The sequence below is a fragment of the Mustelus asterias genome, chromosome 11 (genome assembly GCF_964213995.1).
Source record: "Mustelus asterias chromosome 11, sMusAst1.hap1.1, whole genome shotgun sequence".
Classification (NCBI taxonomy): Eukaryota; Metazoa; Chordata; class Chondrichthyes; order Carcharhiniformes; family Triakidae; genus Mustelus; species Mustelus asterias.
Window position 1 is genome coordinate 3,451,298 of NC_135811.1, and position 23,879 is coordinate 3,475,176.

Here is a 23,879-nt window from a genome sequence, read left to right on the forward strand (position 1 = left end):
TTAGTGAGCAAAATGAAAGCTCATGGTATAGGGGGTAATGTACTGATGTGGATAGAGAACTGGCTGGCTGACAGGAAGCAGAGAGTGGGAATAAACGGGTCCTTTTCAGAGTGGCAGGCAGTGACTGGTGGGGTACCGCAGAGTTCAGTGCTGGGACCCCAGCTATTCACAATATACATTAATGATTTAGATGAAGGAATTGAGTGCAATTTCTCCAAATTTGCAGATGACACCAGGCTGGGTGGCAGTGTGTGCTGTGAGGAGGATGCTAAGAGGCTGCAGGGTGACTTGGACAGGCTGGCTGATTGGGCAAATACTTGACAAATGCAATATAATGTGGACCATAGAATCATCATAGAAACCCTACAGTGTAGAAAGAGGCCATTCGGCCCATCGAGTCTACACCGACCACAATCCCACCCAGGCCCTACCTCCATATCCCTACATATTTACCCGCTAATTCCTCTAACCTACCCATCTCAGGACACTAAGGGGCAATTTTTTAGCATGGCCAATCAACCTAATCCGCACATCTTTGGACTGTGGGAGGAAACCGGAGCACCCGGAGGAAACCCACGCAGACACAAGGAGAATGTGCAAACTCCACACAGACAGTGACCCAAGCCGGGAATCGAACCCAGGTCCCTGGAGCTGTGAAGCAGCAGTGCTAACCACTGTGCTACCGAGCCGCCCATAAACGTGAGGTCATCCACTTTAGTGGCAAAAACAGGAAGAAAGATTATTATTTGAATGGTGGCAGTTTAGGAAAAGGGGAAGTGCAACATGACCTGGTTTCATGGTGGAAAAGTCGCTGAAGGTTGGCATGCAGGTACAGCAGGCGGTGAGGAAAGCTAATGGCATGCTGGCCTTCATAACAAGAGGATGTGAGTATAGGAGTACGGGTGTCTTGCTGCAGTTATACAGGGCCTTGACGAGGCCATACCTTGAGTATTGTGTGCAGTATTGGTCTCCTAGTCTGAGGAAGGACATTCTTGCTATTGAGGGAGGCCAGCGAAGATTCAGCAGCCTCATTCCTCGAATGGCAGGACTAAGATATGAAGAGAGACTGGATTGACTTGGCTTGTACTCACTGGAATTTAGAAGACTGAGAGGGGATCTCATAGAAACATATAAAATCCTGATGGGACTGGACAGGCTGGATGTGGGAAGAATGTTCCTGATGTTGGGGAAGTCCAGAACTAGGAGTCACAGTCTAAGAATAAGGGGTAAGGCAAAAAGAACAAAGAACAGTACAGCACAGGAAACAGGCCCTTCGGCCCTCCAAGCCTGTGCCGCTCATTGGTCCAACTAGACCATTCTTTGTATCCCTCCATTCCCAGACTGCTCATGTGACTATCCAGGTAAGTCTTAAACGATGCCAGCGTGTCTGTCTCCACCACCCTACTTGGCAGCGCATTCCAGGCCCCCACCACTCTCTGTGTAAAAAACGTCCCTCTGATATCCGAGTTATACCTCGCCCCTCTCACCTTGAGCCCATGACCCCTCGTGATCGTCACCTCCGACCTGGGAATCAGGTCGGAGGTGACGATCAGGACTGAGATGAGGAAGAACTTCTTCACTCAGAGAGTTGTGAACCTGTGGAATTCTCTACCACAGAAAGCTGTTGGGGCCAGTTCGTTAAATATGTTCAAGGATGTGGTCCTTGTGGCTAAAGGGATCAAGGGGTATGGAGAGAAAGCGGGAGTGGGATACTGAAAATACACAGTCAGCCATGATCATATTGAATGGTGGAGCAGGCTCGAAGGGCCGAATGGCTACTCCTGCATCTATTTTCTATGTTTCTATAAATGGCAGAGCAGACTCAATGGACTGAATGGCCTAATTCTGCTCCTATTTCTTATGATCTTCCAGCCTTGCTCAATATTCGAAGCACAAAAACAATGGGTCTTTTTTCACCCCACGACCAATGTGAGATACCGCCACTCCAACACCATAAGGGGCTGTGTCGCACGCTAACTGTAGGGGCAGCGTAGGGTAGGATCAAAATGTGTGAGAACTTCAGATTTAAACAACATTTCTCTGGCTTGCAGGAAGGCATTGTTGCATTGATCTGACCACTTCCACCCCTTGTTCTGGCACAAGAGGTTATGTAATAGTTTTTAAATGGTTGCCAAATTTGAAACAGAGATTTTCATTTAACAATCCTGGGAAAGGTTGCAACTGGTTAATATTCTGAGGTGCAGGCGCCTCTGTGATAGCCTTTACCTTCAGAGGAGATATGTGAAGGTCCATGGTGTCAGTCATATGTCGCAGAGACTCAACAGAGGACTGGAGGAACTCACACTTGGCCTTGCCGACTCTCAGCCCATAGGCTTCCAACCGCTAAAGCTTGGCATCCAAATTCCAAAGATAGAATCATAGAATCCTACAGTGCAGAAGGAGGCCATTCAGCCCATCAAGCCTGCACCGACAACAATCCCACCCAGGCCCTATCCCCATAACCCGATGCATTTACCTTAGCTAGTCCCCCTGACACTAAGGGGCAATTTCGCATGGCCAATCAACCTAACCCGAACATCTTTGGACTGTGGGAGAAAACCGGAGCACTCTGAGGAAACCCACGCAGACACGGAGAGAACGTGCAAACTCCACACAGACATCACCCAAGGCGGGAATTGAATCCAGATCCCTGGCGCTGTGAAGCAGCAGTGTACCACTGTACCACAGTATCGATGTTCCTCTTTGTCTCTTGCAGTGACTAGGATGTCATTCAGATAGCTCTGCATCCTGCTCAGTCCACTCGGGATCTGATCCATTGCTCTTTGAAACAATGCTGGAGCAGATGTGATATCAAATGGTAACCTTTGTTACCGAACAAACCTTTCCGTGCTACGATTGTCAGGAGATCCTGTGACTTCTGCTCTATGTTCATCTGCAAATAAGCCAGGCTTAGGTCGATTTTGCTAAAATGTTGGCCTTCTACCAATCCCACAAACTGGTCATCAACATGGGATAATGGGTATGTTCCACACATAATACTGGATTTAATGTGACTTTGAAGGCTCCGCAAATCCTTACGGATACATCCTTCTTGATGACTGGTACTATTGGTGTAGTCCATTCATTAATGCTGACAATGTTGTCTTCAACAAGATTCTTGAATATGTCTGGGTTTTCCTTTTATACTGTCTCTTGCACCTGTGAGACTGCAGCCCCACCTTTATTAGCTGTCCATCCTGCAATGGAATGATCCAGTATCTATTTGTAGCACCAGGTAGCACATTCAGGGATAATTCATCCTCAGGCTTTGTTTCTCTTTTTCCTGTTTGCACGTTGTTTTGGTTTGTTCTGGCCTATTATTTTTACTCATAGCTTGCTTTTTCCTCCAGCAGGCTCGCTCTATATGTCCATTTGTCCCCTCAGCTTCTGCATACGATGTCCTTAACTGGGATTCTCTAACTGAATGCCCTGGCTTTGCACATCGGTGACATGTACGAGTTTCAAAACTCTTGGGTGTTGATTCAGCTGATATTGTGTGTATTAGAGTACACAAACTAAGTCGCTGAGCTCCTTTTGCCGCCAGCTCATCAAAACAGCAATTTCCACGGCCCTTCCCTGTTTAAGAAAGGAAGCAGGAATAATCCAACAATTTACAGGCCGGTGAGCCTGACGTAAGTGGTGGGGAAGCTTTTAGAGAAGACACTGATGGACAGGATATATGCACAGTTAGAGGAAAATGGACCCGTTCGTGACAGGCAGCATGGCTTTGTCCGGGGAAGGTCATGTCTCACCAATTTGATTGAGTTTTTTGAAGAGGTGACAAATAAAATTGATGAAGGAAGGGCTGTGGATGTAGTTTATATGGACTTTAGTAAGGCGTTTGACAAGGTCCCACATGGCAGACTGGTACAAAAACTAAAATCACATGGGATTCGGGGTGGGCTGGCTAGATAGATACAGAACTGGCTTGATTCTAGAATATGATTATGATAAGACTGGATTAGTTGTAAGTATTCGCATTCCAACCATTATTCATGTAAATTGAGTCTGTGTCTTTATAAATTCTGTTTGTGAACAGAATTCCCACTCACCTGAAGAAGGGGCTTAGAGCCTCGAAAGCTTGTGTGGCTTTTGCTACCAAATAAACCTGTTGGACTTTAACCTGGTGTTGTTAAACTTCTTACTTGATTCTAGAAGGCAGAGAGTAGCGGTGGAAGGGTGTTTTTCAGAATGGAGATCTGTAGCTAGTGGTGTTCCGCAGGGATCAGTGCTGGGACCTCTGTTGTTTGTGGTATATATAAATGATCTGGAGGAAAATGTGGGTGGTCTGATTAATAAGTTGGCAGATGACATGAAGATTGGAGTTGCTGATAGTGCCGGGGATTGTCAGAGGATACAAGAAGATATCGATAGATTGGAAACTTGGGCACAGAAATGGCAGATGGAATTTAATCTGGACAAATGTGAGGTGATGCATTTTGGAGGATCAAATTTAGGTGTGAATTATACTGTAAATGGCAGAACCCTTAGGAACATTAACATACAGAGGGATCTGGGTGTGCAGGTCCACAGTTCTCTAAAAGTGGCAACACAGGTGGCCAAGGTGATTAAGAAGGCATATGGCATGCTTATAGGATCCTATAGTGCAGAAGGAGGCCATTTGGCCCATCGAGTCTGCATCGAACACAATCCCACCCAGTCCCTTTTCCCATAACCCCATGCATTTATCTTAGCTAGTCCCCCTGACACTAAGGGGCAATTTTAGCATGGCCAATTCACCTAACTCGCACATCTTTGGAGTATGGGAGGAAACCGGAGCACCCGGAGGAAACCCACGCAGACACGGGGAGAATGTGCAAACTCCACACAGACAGTGACCCAAGGTTGGAATTGAACCCAAGTCCCTGAAGCTGTGAGACAGCAGTGCTAACCACTGTGCCAACCAATGCTTGCCTTCATCAGCCGGGACATTGAGTACAGGAGTTGGGAAATCATGTTGCAGCTATATAAAACCTTGGTTAGACAGCATTTGGAGTATTGCGTGAAGTTCTGGTCACCACACTATCAGAGATTACGTGGAAGCTTTGGAGAGAGTGCAACAAAGATTCACCAGGATGTTGCCCAGTCTCGAGGGTGTTGCCTATGAGGAGAGGTTGAATAAACTAGGATTGTTTTCACTGGAAAGATGGAGGCTGAGGGGAAACCTGACAGAGGTCTACAAAATTATGAGAGGCATGGACAGGGTGGATAGTCAGAGGCTTTTTCACAGGGTGGAAGTGTCAATTACACGGGGGCACAGGTTCAAGATGAGAGGGAGAAAGTTTAAGGGAAATGTGTGGGGGACATTGTTCATGCAGAGTGGTGAGTGCCTGGAACGCACTGCCAGAGGAGGTGGTGGAAGCAGGCACATTAGCATCATTTAAGAGGCATCTGGATAGGGACGTGAATAGGGAGGGAATAGAGGGAAGCGGACCGAGTAAGGACAGAAGGTTTTTTTTAGTTAGGGCATCATGATTGGAGGGCCGAGGGGCCTGTCCCTGTGCTGTACTGTTCTTTGTTCTTTTTCAGAGTAACGCTACTCTGTTAGCAAATGTTTCTGTATTGCTTCACTTCACAGACCACAGATAAACCTGTCCCGAATTGTGTCATTCAGCACATCACCAAACTCAAGTCTTTTTAACACAGCCATAAATTGCGCAATTAATCCCCCCCTGCCTGATTATTCCTGAAACCAGCCTCCCATCCATTGACTCTGTCTACACTTCCCGCTGCCTCGGCAAAGCAGCCAGCATAATTAAGGACCCCACGCACCCCGGACATTCTCTCTTCCACCTTCTTCCATCGGGAGAAAGATACAAAAGCCTGAGGTCACGTACCAACCGACTCAAGAACAGCTTCTTCCCTACTGCCATCAGACTTTTGAATGGACTTACCTTGTATTAAGTTGATCTTTCTCTACACCCTAGCTATGACTGTAACACTACATTCTGCACTCTCTCATTTCCTTCTCTATGAACGGTATGCTTTGTCTGTATAGCGTGCAAGAAACAATACTTTTCACAGTATGTTAATACATGCGACAATAATAAATCAAATCAAATGTTTGTGGAATCTGATGCGCTCTGCAATCACCAAAGGCTTTGCTGACAAATGTGCTTGCAGAATCTCTACAGTTTGTTCATGTGTTTTAGTGGCTGCTTCTCCGGGTGCACTAAGTGTCCAACTAAATGGGAAACTGAGGCCAATTAGCACCTCTGCATTGGCCATGGCTGGGTGAGCGAAACCATCACCCTAAGAAGGTCCAAGCGTCGATTCCCAATTCAGAGACGCGAGCTGACACTCGTCAGTGCAATACTGGGGGGAAGGCGGCAGGGTCAGTCTTTCCGATGAGACGTCAAACTGCCACCCTGTGGACATAAAGAACCCGTTTTATTATTGTGAAAAAGAGGAGTTTTATTTCCAGTGTTCTGATCAACATCTACTGCTCAACCAACAGAACATGTTAGAAATATTCAGCAGAACAGGCAGCATCTGTGGCGAGAAAAACAGAGTTAACATTTCAGGCCAGTGACCTGTCATTAGAACCATTAAAACAGATTGGTTATTATCACATTCCTGTTTGAGAGAGCTGGCTGTGTAGAAATTAACTCAAGTGTTTCCTACATTACATTTGTCACGATGCTTCAATGAAACGTTGTTAATTGGCTGTAAAGCATTCTGGGACATCCTGAGGTGATGAAAGACTCCATAAATGCAGCTTCTTCCTTTGTTTGCAAGCAGTTGCAATATCTGTTTCTTAGCCTGCACTCAATGCCGTGCTCACAATCTCTTTCAGTGGTCAGCTGGAGAGCTGCCTCGGGTCAGACTTTCGCCGGGGAGCTGGGGTTCTCGATATTCTGTATGAGACTCCCTCAGTCGTGTTGACCTGTGGATACGACACCTACATCAGACAGTGGGATACACGTGTCAGCACCAGGTAAGCAAGCCTTCCTGTTTCTCTTACCAAACTCCCGCTCCGGAAAGTTCCGGTGAGAGGTCACATTTCATAGCCACCCATCAAACACCTTCCAGAACCTGGTTCCAACTCCATATACAAACAAAAACAGAAAATGCTGGAAAATCTCAGCATTGATGGGGAGAGAATAGAGCCAAAGTGAGCCACAGATGCTGTCAGACCCGCTGAGATTTTCCAGCATTTTCCGTTTTTGTTTCAGATTTCAGCATCCGCAGTATTTCACTTTTATCAAAGAACAGTACGGCAGAGGAACAGGCCCTTCGGCCCTCCAAGTCTGTGCCGACACAGATGCCTCTCTATTCTAATATCTTCTTGCCTCTGCGTGGCCCATATCCCTCTGTTCCCAGTCTATTCATGTATCTATCCAGATACCTCTTAAATGTTGTTATAGAATTTGCTTCCACCACTTCCTCCGGCCTCTGATCTTCGGGTAAGCGTTCTCCAAGGCGGCCTTCATGACACATGACAACGCAGAGTCGCTGAGCAGAGACCGATAGCCAAGTTCCGCACACATGAGGACGGCCTCAACCGGGATCTTGGGTTCATGTCACACTATCTGTAACCCCCACAACTTGCCTGGGCTTGCAAAATCTCACTAACTGTCCTGGCTGGAGACATGCACCATCCTCTGTGTGAAAAACTCACCCTTTGCGTCTCTTTTCTGTGTATGAACAGTTGGGCTGGATAGGCTTTTCACCCAGAATGAATCACAGCCAAACCAAATCCCCCCCCAACCCACCCCCCGTGACCCCCTCGCCTGAAAGAAGGAAATCAAGAGATTTGGGGATTGGGTAAAAATTAGATTTAGATCCAAGGCCAATGGTCTTATTGAGCAGAGCAGGTTTAAGGGGCCTGGTGGCCCACTGTTGCTTACATTTCTTATGCTCAAAAATCAGTTCTAGCTCTTAACTGTCTAACCTACCCCAGCTCAAAACCGTCAGAAATCTGCACTCCTCCAATTCTGGTTTATTTCAGTTCACATTGGCAGCCTTGCCTTCAGCTGCCTGGGCCCTAAGCTCTGGAATTACCCCATAACCCTCTCTGTCTGTCTCCTCCCCTTCTTTAAGATGCTCCTTCAATCTACCTCATTGACCAAGCTGAGTGTAAGGTCAGTGTGTAGAATCATAGAATCCTACAGTGCAGAAGGAGGCCATTCGGCCCATCAAGTCTGCACCAACCACAATCCTATCCCCATAACCCCATGCATTTACCCTAGCTAGTCCCCTTGACACTAAGGGTCAATTTAGCATGACCAATCCACCTAACCCGTACATCTTTGGACTGTGGGAGGAAACCGGAGCACCCGGAGGAAACCCACACAGAAACGGGGAGAATGTGCAAACTCCACACAGACAGTGACCCGAGCCGAGAATTGAACCCAGGTCCTTGGCGTTGTGAGGCGGCAGTGCTAATCACTGTGCCACTGTGCCACCCCTACAGAGTACTAGGTGGAGTACTGGCTGGCCCCTACAGAGTTTGAAGTCTCACAACACCAGGTTAAAGTCCAACAGGTTTATTTGGTAGCACAGGCCACTAGCTTTCAGAGCGCTGCTCCTTCATCAGGTAAGTGAGAGTTCTGGTCACAAACAGGGCATATAAAGACACAAACTCAATTTACAAAATAATGATTGGAATGCGAGTCTTTACAGGTAATCAAGTCTTAAAGGTACAGACAATGTGAGTGGAGAGAGGGTTAAGCACAGGTTAAAGAGATGTGTATTATCTCCAGCCAGGACAGTTAGTGAGATTTTGCAAGCCCAGGCAAGTCGTGGGGGTTACAGATAGTGTGATATGAACCCAAGATCCCGGTTGAGGCCGTCCTCGTGTGTGCGGAACTTGGCTGTCAGTCTCTGCTCAGCGACTCTGCGTTGTCGTGCGTCGTGAAGGCCGTCTTGGAGAACGCTTACCCGAAGACCAGAGGCCGAATGCCCGTGACCGCTGAAGTGCTCCCCAACAGGAAGAGAACTGGTGATTGTCGAGCGGTGTTCATTCATCCGTTGTCGTAGCTCTTCATGGTCTCCCCAATGTACCACGCAATGACAACCAAGCCGGGAATTGAACCTGGGTCCCTGGCACTGTGAGGCAGCAGTGCTAACCACTGTGCCACCGTGCTTGGATACCCAGAGCACATGGTGGTCCTTAATCTCAAGAAATTGGGTTTACAATGACAACTGTTTAGAAAGATGAATATCGGATCTGCAATGTGACCCATCTCTGTGTGATCTCCTGCAGGAGGTCAACACTGTTCCCGAGTTTCCTTTATCTGTTACTCTGCATCCTGAGCAGTGTTTCTCACATAAAGTTGAGCCAATCATATTATTTGAGACTTGCTAGTTCCACGTTTACTCTTTTCATCAGGAGTGCCCCTGAGGCAGAGGCATCCCGAATTCCACTTGCCGCACGCACCATCCTGACTTAGAACTATATCGCTGTTCCTTCACTGCCGCTGGGTCGAAATCCTCAAACTCCCCTCCTGTACCTCCCTCTCCCTGCCTGTACCACATGGACTGCAGCGGGTTTTAGTAACAGGCATTGCCACCTTATCAGTTAGGGATAAGAAATAAACCTGGGCTTGCCAGCAACACTGGCACTGAGAATTAAGTTTACGAAAAATGGAAGTAGGTGATTTTGAAACGGACCAGAATTATAGACAGTGCTTGGTTCCATATCAGTGAAAGAAGCCTTGGTAATACAGAACATCAACAGTCCTCACTGCAGTGTCAGCTGTGATTACATTTTCAAGTCCCCGAACAAGGTTCGAAGCAACAAGCCTCTAAATTAGAGAGGAGACTACTCTCGGGGGAACAAATTAAGGCGGTCTTCAAAATGATTGGGACACTTTCCCAGGAATCTAAGAGTAGAATTTTATTAAACTAATTCACAATGTCAATTCTCGAGAATTATTTTCTGAATAAGTGCTTGAATATACATCAGAGCAGAGTTAGAGAAGATGTGAGCAGAGAAAGATGAAAGGATAAACCCAGGTGAGTATGCCAGAGTGAGGCACTCACCTGAACAGCTTGCTGGCAGCTCCTTCAGCTCAGTGGAAAGGTCACACCTCTGTCCTGTGGGGTACTGCTGCCACCTGGTGGCAATTAAAGTCAATGCAGCACCCAAACACATTCATTTAGTGTAAAAATTGTACTTTTATTTAGAAGTTTGTTTGAAGTAATTTGTTGTGCTGATCAAATTAACAGATGTTTGTAAAGAGATAGTGGAAGACTGCATCTGTACAGCATGGATTCGATGTAGCATGGGGTTGGATACAGAGTAAAGCTCCCTCTACACTGTCCCCATCAAACACTCCCAGGACAGGTACAGCACAGGGTTAGATACAGAGTAAAGCTCCCTCTACACTGTCCCCATCAAACACTCCCAGGACAGGTACAGCACGGGGTTAGATACAGAGTAAAGCTCCCTCTACACTGTCCCCATCAAACACTCCCAGGACAGGTACAGCACGGGGTTAGATACAGCCACCTGTATTTACAGAGCCCCTTTAATCTGCTTCAGAGAAGTGATTCTCAATCAAAATTTGATACTGAGTCACAGGAAGAGATATTTGGTCAGGTGACTAAAAGCTTGGTGAAAGTTGGATTACAAAGAGTATCTTCCAGGCGACGTGAGCCAACGAGGTTTATGAAGGAAATTTCAGGGCTTGGGCAACTGAATGCATATCCGCCAAGGTGCAGCAATTAAATTTGGTGATATGGAAGGAGCCAAGATTGGAGGGATATAGAGACCCTTGGGATTTTGCAGAGCTGGACAAGTTACAGAATAGGAAGTGTTGAGGAAATGAAGGAGCAAGTGTCGCTGTTCCCTGTTGCCTTCTCATTTCAAATCAATAGTAAAGCACAGACCAGGACTAGAACCTGAGTCCTTCCATCCTTTGAAGGACCTAAAGAAAGAGTTAAGAAGAGCCAGGAGGGGACATGAGAAGTCTTTGGCAGGCTGGATCAAGGAAAACCCTAAAGCTTTCTATAGGTATGTCAGGAGTAAAAGAATGACTAGGGTAAGATTAGGGCCAGTCAAGGACAGTAGTGGGAGGTTGTGCGTGGAGTCTGAAGAGATAGGAGAGGCACTAAATGAATATTTTTCGTCGGTATTCACACAGGAGAGGGACAGTGTTGTCGAGGGGAGTACTGAGATGCAGGCTGTTGGACGACGGGATTGAGGTTCATAAGGAGGTGGTGTTAGCAATTCTGGAAAGGGTAAAAATAGATAAGTCCCCTGGGCCGGATGGGATTTATCCTAGGATTCTCTGGGAGGCTAGAGAGGAGATTGCAGAGCCTTTGGCTTTGATCTTTGGGTCGTCATTGTCTACAGGAACAGTGCCAGAAGACTGGAGGATAGCAAATGTTGTCCCCTTGTTCAAGAAGGGGAGTAGGGACAACCCTGGTAATTATAGACCAGTGAGCCTTACTTCTGTTGTGGGCAAAGTATTGGAAAGGATTATAAGAGATAGGATTTATAATCATCTAGAAAGGAATAATTTGATTAGAGATAGTCAGCACGGTTTTGTGAAGGGTAGGTTGTGCCTCACAAACCTTATTGAGTTCTTTGAGAAGGTGACCAAAGAGGTGGATGAGGGTAAAGCGGTTGATGTGGTGTATATGGATTTCAGCAAAGCGTTTGATAAGGTTCTCCATGGTAAGCTATTGCAGAAAATACGGACACATGGGATTGAGGGTGATTTAGTGGTTTGGATCAGGAATTGGCTAGCTGTAAGAAAACAGAGGGTGGTGGTTGATGGGAAATATTCATCCTGGAGTTCAATTACTAGTAGTCATAGAAATCATAGAAATCATAGAAACCCTACAGTGCAGAAGGAGGCCATTCGGCCCATCGAGTCTGCACCGACCACAATCCCACCCAGGCCCTACCCCCACATATTTTACCCGCTAATCCCTCTAACCTACACATCCCAGGACTCTAAGGGGCAATTTTTTTAACCTGGCCAATCAACCTAACCCGCACATCTTTGGACTGTGGGAGGAAACCGGAGCACCCGGAGGAAACCCACGCAGACACGAGGAGAATGTGCAAACTCCACACAGACAGTGACCCGAGCCGGGAATCGAACCCGGGACCCTGGAGCTGTGAAGCAGCAGTGCTAACCACTGTGCCACCGTGCCGCCCACTAATCCCTCTAACCTACACATCTTTGGATATTATGGGGCAATTTAGCATGGCCAATCAACGTAACCCACACATCTTTAGACTGTGGGAGGAAACGGGAGCACCCAGGGGAAACCCACACAGACACGGGGAGAACGTGCAAACTCCACACAGACAATGACCCAAGCCAGGAATTGAATCCGGGTCCCTGGCGCTGTGAGGCAGCAGTGCTAGCCACTGTGCCACCCTTAAAATCTTCCACCCTTAAAATGAAGTTTGGGACCTGGAACACCAGGACCCTCATGCACAACCCAAACAGCAAAGACTGGAACAGGGTTTTGCTATTGGTGTCCTGCAGCTCAGGCAGCCTGAGCAAGGCCAGGTCAGGGAACAGTTACACCTTCTACTGGAAAGGTAAACCAGAAAAAGATCACCGCTTCCAAGGGATTCGCTTCTGCATGGCGGCACGGTAGCACAGTGGTTAGCACTGCTGCTTCACAGCTCCAGGGACCTGGGTTCGATTCCCGGCTTGGGTCACTGTCTGTGTGGAGTTTGCACATTCTCCTCGTGTCTGCGTGGGTTTCCTCTGGGTGCTCCGGTTTCCTCCCACAGTCCAAAGATGTGCGGGTTAGGTTGATTGGCCATGCTAAAATTGCCCATTAGTGTCCTGAGATGCATAGGTTAGAGGGATTAGTGGGTAAAATATGTAGGGATATGGGGGTAGGGCCTGGGTGGGATTGTGGTCGGTGCAGACTCGATGGGCCAAATGGCCTCTTTCTGCACTGTAGGGTTCTATGATTCTATGATTCAAAGACCTTGATAAGAGAGCCCTATTCAGTCAGCATCTCACTGCCAACCTAACGACTGCCGGTGACGCAGAGTGTCCACGGCAACTGGTCTGCCTCCACAATCAGCACCTGTGAAGGGAAGCTTGGTCACTCGACCGGGAAACACCAGGACTGGTTCGATGGGAATGACCAGGCGATCCAGGAGCTGACAAGCTGCAAATGCGAATTTCTGAACCTGAAACAGCAACCCAACTCGAGAGCAAGAAAGCAGCTCAACAGAACCGTAAAAACTGAGGTCCAGCCTCAGTTGGACAAAGCTATGGCCAAAAGAACAGATGGTGGGGGGAGAAAGCTCAGGAGACCCTGCAGTGTGAAGAAAGCTCGGGAGACCCCGCAGTGTGAAGAAAGCTCGGGAGACCCCGCAGTGTGAAGAAAGCTCGGGAGACCCCGCAGTGTGAAGGAAGCTCGGGAGACCCTGCAGTGTGGAGAAATATGGAGGAAGCACGAGAGACCCAACAGTTAACCGACAACCACGATGTGTGAGTTTTCTTTAGCAAAAACCACCTAGGGCCCAAGCACCGAGGATTTTCAAAAAAGGAAACTGACTCTGCTGGATAAAACAATGTATTGTATACAGTAGAAAGCCTTATCTCATGTGAAACACAGGATATTGTATATAGAAAAGAGATTGAAAAGCAATGAACCCCAGCACCAACTTTCTGTTCTTGTCTGGATTAACATAGAGTCATAAACGATAGAACAGAGAAGTCAGTTATTTGGCCCATTCTGCTTGTGCTGTCTCTTTAAAAGGAATTATCCAATTAGACCCACTCCCCTCTGCTCTTCCCCTAGAGCCTCCTACTGATTTTCCAAACTTACCAAAACCCTTTTTGAAAGTTATTAATGAATCTGCGTTAACCATTTTTAAAATTTGATATTGGGATGTAAGGCCAGCATGTGTTGTCCATCCCACACTGGCCTTGACCAGGTGGTGGTGAGTAGCCCTCCGGTGTAGGTATTCCCACAGTTCTCTTTATGAGAGAGTTCCAGGATTTTGGCCCAGTGACAGCGAAGTAACAGCGAGAAACAGGTTTTAGTGAGGAGCCGAAGGAAATCAGCATTAGTAGAGAAATAGTTTTGGGGAAATTGATGGGATTGAAGGTGGATAAATCTCCAGGTCCTGATAATCTTCACCCCAGAGTACTCAAGGAAGTGGCTCTGGAAATAGTAGATCCATTGGTAGTTATTTTCTAAAATTCTTTGGACTCTGGAATAGTTCCTACAGATTGGAGGGTAGCTAATGTAAACACACTATTCAAAAAGGGAGATAGAGAGAAAACAGGGAACTATAGACCAGTGAGCCTAACGTCGGTACTGGGGAAGTTGCTTGTGTCTATTATCAAAGATTTCATAATTTGGAAGGCAGTGGTATAATCAGACAAAGTCAGCATGAATTTATAAAAGGGAAATCATGCTTGACGAATCTATTGGAATTCTTTGAGGATGTAACTAGTAGAGTTGACCGAGGAGAACCAGTGGATGTGGTTTATTTAGACTTTCAGAAGACTTTCGACAAGGTCTCAAATAACAGACTACTATGTAAAGTTAAAGCACATGGGATTGCAGGCAATGTTTTGAGATGGATAGAAAGCTGGTTAGCAGATAGGAAGCAAAGGTTGGCATAAATGGGTCTTTTTCTGAATGGCAGGCAGTGACTAATGGGGTTCCCCAGGGATCGGTGCCAGGACCCCCAACTGTTCACATTATATATTAATGATTTGGAAGAGGGAACTGAATGTATCATCTGCAAATTTGGAGATAATACAATGTTGGGTGGGAGGGTGAGCTGTGAGGGGAATGCAGAGATGCTTCAGCGTGATTTGGACAGGCTGAGTGTGTGGGTATCTGCATGGCAGATACAGTGTAATGTGGATAAATGTGAGGTTATCCATTTTGGTAGCAATAATAGGAAGGCAGATTATTACTTGACGAGGCATAAATTGAGAGAGGTGGATACTCAGCGAGACCTTGGAATCCTCGTGCATCAGCCTCTAAAAGTAAGCATGCAGGTACAGCAGGCAGTAAAGAAGGCAAATCGTATGTTGGCCTTCATAGCGAGAGGATTTGGCTATAGGAATAAGGATGTTTTGCTTCAATTGTATAGGGCGTTGGTGAGGCCACACCGGGAGTATTGTGTGCAGTTTTGGTGTCATTATCTGAGGAAGGATGTCCTTGCTGTAGAGGGAGTATAGCGAAGGTTTACCAGGCTGATCCCTGGGATGGCAGGTCTGTCATATGAGGACAAACTAAGTCGGTTAGTATTATATTAATTGGAGTTTAGAAGAGTGAGAGGGGATTTCATAGAAACTTATAAAATTCTAACAGGGTTAGACAGGGTTAACACAGTAAGAAGTTTAACAACACCAGGTTAAAGTCCAACAGGTTTATTTGGTAGCAAAAGCCACACAAGCTTTCGGAGCTCTAAGCCCCTTCTTCAGGTGAGTGGGAATTCTGTTCACAAATAGAGCTTATAAAGACACAGACTCAATTTACATGAATAATGGTTGGAATGCGAATACTTACAACTAATCAAGTCTTTAAGAAACAAAACAATGTGAATGGAGAGAGCATCAAGACAGGCTAAAAAGATGTGTATTGTCTCCAGACAAGACAGCCAGTGAAACTCTGCAGGTCCACGCAACTGTGGGAGTTACAAATAGTGTGACATGAACCCAATATCCCGGTTGAGGCCGTCCTCGTGTGTGCGGAACTTGGCTATCAGTTTCTGCTCAGCGACTCTGCGCTGTCGTGTGTCGCGAAGGCCGCCTTGGAGAACGCTTACCCGAATATCAGAGGCTTGCCGCTCGACAATCACCAGGCAAGACTGTTCTCTTCCTGTTGGGGAGCACTTCAGCGGTCACGGGCATTCGGCCTCTGATATTCGGGTAAGCGTTCTCCAAGGCGGCCTTCGCGACACACGACAGCGCAGAGTCGCTGAGCAGAAACTGATAGCCAAGTTCCGCACACACGAGGACAGCCTCAACCGGGATATTGGGTTCATGTCACACTATTTGTAACTCCCACAGTTGCGTGGACCTGCAGAGTTTCACTGGCTGTCTTGTCCGGAGACAATGCACATCTTTTTAGCCTGTCTTGATGCTCTCTCCATTCACATTGTTTTGTTTCTTAAAGACTTGATTAGTTGTAAGTATTCGCATTCCAACCATTATTCATGTAAATTGAGTCTGTGTCTTTATAAGCTCTGTTTGTGAACAGAATTCCCACTCACCTGAAGAAGGGGCTTAGAGTTCCGAAAGCTTGTGTGGCTTTTGCTACCAAATAAACCTGTTGGACTTTAACCTGGTGTTGTTAAACTTCTTACTGTGTTTACCCCAGTCCAACGCCGGCATCTCCACATCATAGACAGGGTTAGACAGGGAGTCCAGAACCAGGGGTCATAGTTTGAGGATAAGGGATAAACCTTTTAGAACTGAGGTGAGGAAAAATTTCTTCACCCGGAGGGTGGTGAATGTGTGGAATTCACTCCCACAGAATGCAGTTGAGGTCAAAATGTCTGATTTCAAGAAGAAATTAGAAAAAGCTCTTGGGGCTAAAGGGATCAAGGGATACGGGGGAAGGGGGAGATCAGGATATTGAATTCGATGATCAGCCATGGTCATAATGAATGGTGGAGCAGGCTCGAAGGGCCGAATGACCCACTCCTGCTTCTAGTTTCTATATTTTTATGACATAGTTTAAACCCAGACCATCATAATTCATTTATTTAAAGAAGTTTCCTCATCTCTCTGCCCAGTTATATTAAATCCAGTGGAAACAGTTTCTCTCAAAAATGTTTCCCGTCTGACTGTTTCCTGACACATTGTGCTCCAGTAACCCACCCAGTTGCTCATCAGTGGATGTTTCAGGCCATTCCATTAAGGGAGAGCATGAGTCCTCATTCTAATATCCACCTAGGCATTTCCGAGTAAGAGTGCCTGTTGATATCTCCAGGTGTTTGTAACCCTCCCACCACCATCCTGATGAGATCAGAGATGAAGTATAGACTGTCAGGGGTATGAATCAGTACTCCCCTAGCTCGTGGAACAGAGTTGTGCTTTTTTAAACTTGAGATGACTAAGAATGGATGAAGACTGTTGATTTTTCTCCCTGAATGGATCTGAATAGTTTATGAAGCAAATGGGTCAGAGCGATCAAAGTTAAAGTCTTCAAGTCGCACATCATCCTGACTTAGAAATGTATTGGCCGTCCTATTTGTTGTGGCTGGGTTAGTGACCTGGAGCACCTTGCCTAACAGCACTGTGGGTGTGCCTACACCACATGTACTGCAGTCGGTCAAAAAAGCAGTTCACCAACATCTTCTCGAGGGCAATTAGTGCAATAAATACTAACCTTGCCATTGATGCCACATCCTAGGAATGAATGAATAAATACAGCAAGGAGGTGAATTAGACTGTCCCTGGTTGAATGTTTTAATGGACTCGGGAAGCAGCTTTTAATGGGCTTCTTGCTTAGTCTACAGGTCTCTCGATACTCATTTCATCTCCAGCACTCACAGTAAACACAGCAGTGATCCTGTCACTGTACTGCACTATCGGCTAACTCCTCCGAGTTAATGAGGTTGTCTCATCAATGCGGAGATAGTGATGGTGAGTCTCCAAGCTGCAGAATGCTGGCAGTGGTTCTCTTATTGTGGGTTTACTTCCTTGCTTCCTGCCTCTTCCCCCACAGGAACATCCACTCATGTCATTACTTGAACTTAATTGGTAAAAGAACCAAAGGAAACGTGAGGGGAAAGAAATGAAACTATGGGCCTGATTTTACCAACAATTTGCACCCGTTTTCAGCCGCGAAATCGCGGTAAAGTCGGGTGTGAGGCCTTTATCGTGATCTGCACCCGCGTCCGCGCAGATCGCCACTTTACCGAGACCCGCGAATGGCGGGGATCTGTTTCGTGGCCAAATCAGGCGCAACGACGATTTAAATGCATTTGCATGCATTTAAATTAAATTAATGAACTGCCCGCCCAACTCTATCAGCATTTCCCCCTTTACCACCGCATTTATCCCTTAGGGACCTGCTGAATAAAAGTCTGACTCGGGTGCTCCAGCCTCTGAAGAGCACGTTCAGTGTTTCCAACGGCTCTCTGACTCAGATCAGTGGTGGGGGTGGGGGTGGAGGCGGGTCAGATCATTCTCTGGTTGGAGGGGGGAGGAGGGGAGTGAGGTCAGATCGTTGTCTGGTTGCGGGGGGGAAGAGGAGGAGGAGGCGGGTCAGATGTATCTCTGGCGGGGGGGAGGGCCGATCGTTGTCCGGGGGGGGGGGGGGGGGGGAGGTGGGTCAGATGTTCTTCTGGAGGGGAGGGGGAGTGAGGCCAGACCATTCTCTGGGGGAAGGGGGGGAGGAGTGAGGCAAGTTCGTTGTCGCGGGGGGGGGGGAAGTGAGGCCAGATTTTTGTCTTGGGGGGGGGGGGGGGGTGGAGGAGGCAGGCGGGTAAAATGTATCTCGGGGGGGCAGGGGGGTCCGCTGCCACTCTGCGGGTGATTGGTGGGGGGAAGGGGGGCAGGGGTGGCGATCGGTCTGTGTAGTGGGGGGGGTGGATAAGGGGGGTAGTGATGTGTGTGTGTCCCCCTTATCCACCCCCCCCACTACCCACACACATCACTGCCCCCCTTATCCACCCCACCCCACTACCCACACACATCACTGCCCCCCTTATCCACCCCCCCCCACTACCAAGACCGATCACCCGCAGAGTGGCAGCGGACTCCCCTGCCCCACCAGAGATCCATCTGCCCCCCCCACCAGAGATCCATCTGCCTCCCCCCACCAGAGATCTATCTGCCCCCCCCCCCCTCCAGAGATCCATCTGCCCCCCCCCCGCCCGAGATACATCTTACCCCCCCGCCCCGAGATAAACCCTCGCTCCCGGGTCACTTTCTCCGCTTTCTGCAGCTCGGGGGTGATCTGACACGGGTGCGCTTTTTCCAATTTTTTTCTAACTGCGCATTCAGAGCCCCGATCGTTCTGGCCGCGCTAAGCCCCGTCCACAGCGCGAATGGGACTGGAGATGGCTGAGAGCGTATGGGGGCGCCTGAAAGCAGATTTCTAAGTCAGATCTTATACTACGCCCAGATTCGGCACTTAGAATGAAAATAGTAAAATCGGGCCCAATGAGTTGTGATCTGAAATGCACTGCCAGAAGTGGAAGCAGATTCAATAATAGCTTTCAAAAGGAGTTGGATCAATATTTGAAGAGTAAAAATTTGCAGAGGGAACAACAGAACCGTGGGGTAGTTCTTCCAAGACCTGACACAGGAATGATGGGTCAAAGGGCCTCCCTCTGCCTTGTATCATTTTTATTGTCCTCAACCTTAAATTGCTCTCCGTATCTGTAGGTTTTTAAAACAATGAAAGGTGTCGGTGAGGTGGACGTGGAACAGTTACTGAACAATGAGGTCAGGTCTCAGGGTTACAGCTAAAGAACTCTCGAGACTTTGATTAGTTGTAAAGTGTTGGATTGATATCTGTTGAAAAGGGGAATTGAACATTTGAAAAGTGAGTGCGTGGGGATGGAACTTTTTAAAATGCATTCCGGGGATATGGTTTTGCTCATTCCTAATTGTCCCTGAGAAGAGAGCTTAGCATTGGTAAATTAGAGAATCAGCAGCTCAGTGAATCAGAGAGTAGAATCTTGCTTGAGATGGTACTTATGGATTTCCAAAAGACATTGAACAATGTGCCACATAATAGACTTCCCATAGAATAAAAAGGAGCGTGGCAGATGGGGATGACGTTGGCTAAGTGACTGGAAATAGAGAGTAATAGTGAATGGTTGTTTTTGAGACCGGAAAAAGGTCCAGAGTGGATCCCAAGGTTGGTACGGGGACCACTGTTCACCTGGTGTACTGAGCCAATAATTATCCCTCAGAGAACACTTTGTTTTATTTAAGTTTATTTATTAGTGTCACAAGTAGGCTTACATTAACACTGCAATGAAGTTACTGTGAAAATCCCCTAGTCGCCACACTCTTGCGCCTGTTCGGGTACACTGAGGGAGAATTTAGCACGGCCAATGCACCTAACCAGCACGTCTTTCGGACTGTGGGAGGAAACCCACGCAGACACGGGGAGAATGTGCAGACTCCACACAGACAGTTATCCAAGCCGGGAATCAAACTTGGGTCCCTGACGCTGTGAAGCAGCAGCGCTAACCACTACATCACTAAAACCTGCCTTAAAAACTAGTTAATCTTGTCTTTATTCCATTCTTTTTCCCATTGTCACCTTCCTCCTTTATTCTTTCATTTCTCTGCTCTCTGTCTCCTGTCCTGGTGAGTCGTTGCTGTATATGTTGTGTGCTTATGTAAACATGTATGTTTATGGATCCAGCGATGGTGCCATCTCTCAGTCCTGGCTAAGATACCGTCGCTGTTCTAAGCTGCTACTTCTGTTGCAGGCGCAGTGTGATGGAATGGGAAGAACCACATGATAGTGCACTCTACTGCTTGCAAAGCGATGGGAACTTCATGATCGCCAGTGGTTCCTCTCGCTATGGTGTTGTGCGTCTCTGGGACAAGAGGCAGACTAAGAGTCTGCAGGTAAGATTAGCCCGGCTGATGGTAAGAATACTAATGTTCCCTTGTGGTACTACTCCCTCTCAAGCACCCTGTTACCACCTTTCCTGAGAGTGCTGACCCACTCATTGGTACACCGCCCCAAACACCATTCAGTTGGTGCCAGCTGTGTCTATGTGGATAGCGTTCTCTTCCCTTGGTGAAGAGGCTGTGGGTTCAAACCCCCACTCCAGAGACTTAAGCACATTCCACATTCCCAGCGATGCACTGATGAAGCATTGCACTGTCAGCGGTGCGGTCTTTCAGCAAGACCCCATCTGCCTTCTCAGGTAGATGTAAAAGATCCCATGACACGATATTGAAGAGGAGCAGAGGCGATCTCCCGGAGCCAGTGTTTATCCCTCAGTCAACATCATGTCAAACTGATGATTTGGTCAATATCACTTTGCTATTTGACGTCTGTAAATTGGCAGTCGCATTTCCTACATTATTATAGTGACAATACCTCAAAAAAGTAGATTATTGTCTGTAAGATTTTTTACCAACATCCTTAGATAGCGAAAGCTCTGTAGAAATGCAAGTTATTTTTCTCCATGCATGTACCTGGTCAGCAAGGGCTGCCGGGCTTTGGGAAAGAACACCATCTGTCACCACCTTTCCAATATCCACAGTTCCGCTGACCAGGGAAAGGCTACTGGCTCAGTGACACACATCCCACTTATTGCTGGCAGACTTCTCTTTCAGGTCTGTGAGGGCGCAGTGTCACTGACAACAATGTAGTTACTACATAAAATGTACAGCACAGAACAGGCCATTCAGCCCAACTCCATTGGTCAGTTTAGCTCAGTTGGCTGGACAGCTAGTTATTAATTCAGAACAACTCCCAACAGCGCCAGTTCAATTCCCGTACCGGCTGGTTATTCATGAAGGCCCTGCCTTTCCAGCCTTGCCCCTCGCCTGAGGTGCGGTGATCCTCAGGTTAAATCACCACCAGTCAGCTCACCCCCTCAAAGCCTGTGGTCATCTGGGACTCTGGCGACTTTACCTCCCCTACCTACTCAAGCATCCTCCACTTCACTTTATCTGAGCATATCTCTTTCTATTTCCTGCTCATGTGTTTATCTGGCAGCCCCTTAAATACAGTCGCCCGAACTGTTCACTTTGGTTGTGAATTCCACGTCCTTACACTTTTCTGGGTAAGGAAAAGTTTCTCTTGAAACCCCTGTTCGATTTATTAGTGACTATCTTATATTTATGGTCCTATATTTGGACTTCCTCACAAGTGAAACCATTCTATCTTCTTAAACCTCTTTATAGATCCCTCTCAGTCTCTTTTCTACAGAAAATACCCCAGCCTGTCCAATCTTTCTAGTGATTGTATCTTCTGAGCCCTATAAACATCAAAAGGCCTTAGGTATTGATGAAACACTTATAATCTATCAGCACACGTTTCCCACACATCCCGCACAATATAGCCACCGTTAATGGGTAGCTCAGCCGATCTGTTCCCAGGCACCATGAGAAATGAGATTAAGAATTGCAGGGTTTTCTGTGCCCAGCAGAGGGCAGCAAATATGGAAGTTGCATCAGGAGAATCAACATTTCCTCATCCGAGACAGAAACCTGCTGTCTCTCCATATAGACCAGTGTCCTCTATGTGACACCACAGTCCAGGTACAGGCGATGGAACTAACTAATGCTTTGTTTCCTTTTCCTCCAGGTTTTCTTCCTCTCCTCGCCCAGCAGTAGCCCGGTGTACTGCCTCCGATTCACTACCTCGCACCTGTATGCTGCCTTGGCCCACGCACTTTACATGCTGGATTTTACACACACTGACCCACAGCAGGGGAAGTAAACCTGTGAGCACCGTTATAAAGTGGGCATCTCAATACTGCACATCAGAAGCCAGTACAATGTCAACCAACACTTCGAGACAGGGACTGCTCCTTCATACTCACAATGCGGGAAACCTTTTAAGGATCACATTTCGTTTTTTTTTAAAATAGAGGAGGAATCCTTTATTTGCATCAAATTTTATATGACTAGTCTAATTGTTTGTAATTTCTCAACTGGTTCCTGCTGCTATCCTCACCTAAAGAAGCTGCCGAGGGCTGGAGCAATGTCTTGATGTTTGGAAGCAAATATTTTGTAAAAAGAGCATTGCATTTCTCTGGGATACTGCCTTGTTTCTCAAAAGATTCCACAGTGCTTCACATGTAATCACAGTTATTATGTACGCAAACACAGCAGTCAATCTGTGAACAAGATCCCTCAAACAGCGAATGAAAAATAACCAGAAATATTTGTTTTCAGCAATGGTGATTCAGGGAGAAACTCTGAACCATAAAAGCTGGGAAAATATCTTGCTGATTGAAGCCAGCCATGGAGTTTTCTAAGCAGGCAGATCAGGTTTTTACTTCATCTCATTTAAAGCTCTGAAAATGTGGCACTCCCCTCAACATTGCTCTGAAGTTTCAGCTGAGATGGATGCACTAATTAATATTGTTTCCTTGGGGAAAAGAATCTAGCAGGGTTCCTGCTTTTGCTTGTCCGTTTGCTCCTTGTGAGCTAAGCTTAGTGGACACAGTCACAGCTTCTTGGGTAAAGGTATCTGTATCCCAATACTGAACAAAACTCCCATCAAACACTCCCAGGACAGGTACAGCACGGGGTTAGATACAGAGTAAAGTTCCCATTAGTGAAACCTTAAATCGAATCCAGGTGCCAAAGGTGAAAAAATACCTTGAACTTTAAAAACACAGAACAATACTTATAGGAACAGCAGGGTGAGGGTACGGTATCTGGATCATGGATAACAAGCAGGGGCCCCAGATGTCATTTGTAATCAACAGTTGGAATTAACAAGAAGGGAGCTATTCAGACATTGAACAGCTGGATGTTGTATTGGAAAGATAAGAGGATTGGTTTTCTGGAAAGATGTGATGCATCAGGTGAATAAACCTTGTGCTGTGCACAACAATGAGCAAAAATGTAATTTCATCAAGTTTTTAATACCATTATGTCACTATCGCTCCTCCATTGTGTTGTCAGTGGGAGTTAAGACAGACAAATTTTAAACTCATTCAGATCGATTACATATCAGGGGCAGCATGGTGGCACAGTGGTTAGCACTGCTGCCTCACAGCGCCAGGGACCCAGGGTTCAATTCCCATCTTGGGTCACTGTCTGTGTGGAGCTTGCACGTTTTCCCTGTGTCTGCGTGGGTTTCCTCCGGGTGCTCCGGTTTCCTCCCACATTCTGAAAGATGTGCTGGTTGGGTACATTGAACCGAACAGGCGCTGGAGTGTGGCGAGTGTGGTTACTGGGAATTTCCCAGTAACTTAATTGCAGTGTTAATGCAAGCCTTACTTGTGACTAATAAATAAACTTTTTTAAAAATCT

At 46.9% G+C, this 23,879-nt stretch overlaps 1 protein-coding gene across 3 annotated transcripts in view; it reads left to right on the plus strand.

The window, feature by feature from the left end:
- The window catches only part of fbxw4 (F-box and WD repeat domain containing 4), a 143,089-nt gene extending 119,210 nt beyond the window's left edge, over positions 1-23,879 (plus strand). For 2 of the 3 annotated variants that reach the window (XM_078223026.1, XM_078223027.1), the window contains 3 exons: positions 6,797-6,937; positions 20,360-20,501; positions 22,198-23,879. In XM_078223026.1, the coding sequence (XP_078079152.1) occupies positions 6,797-6,937; positions 20,360-20,501; positions 22,198-22,332 (418 nt within the window). In that variant the 3' untranslated portion in view covers positions 22,333-23,879. The remainder of the gene's footprint in view (positions 1-6,796; positions 6,938-20,359; positions 20,502-22,197) is intronic. The other variant, XM_078223029.1, reaches the window with a different exon arrangement.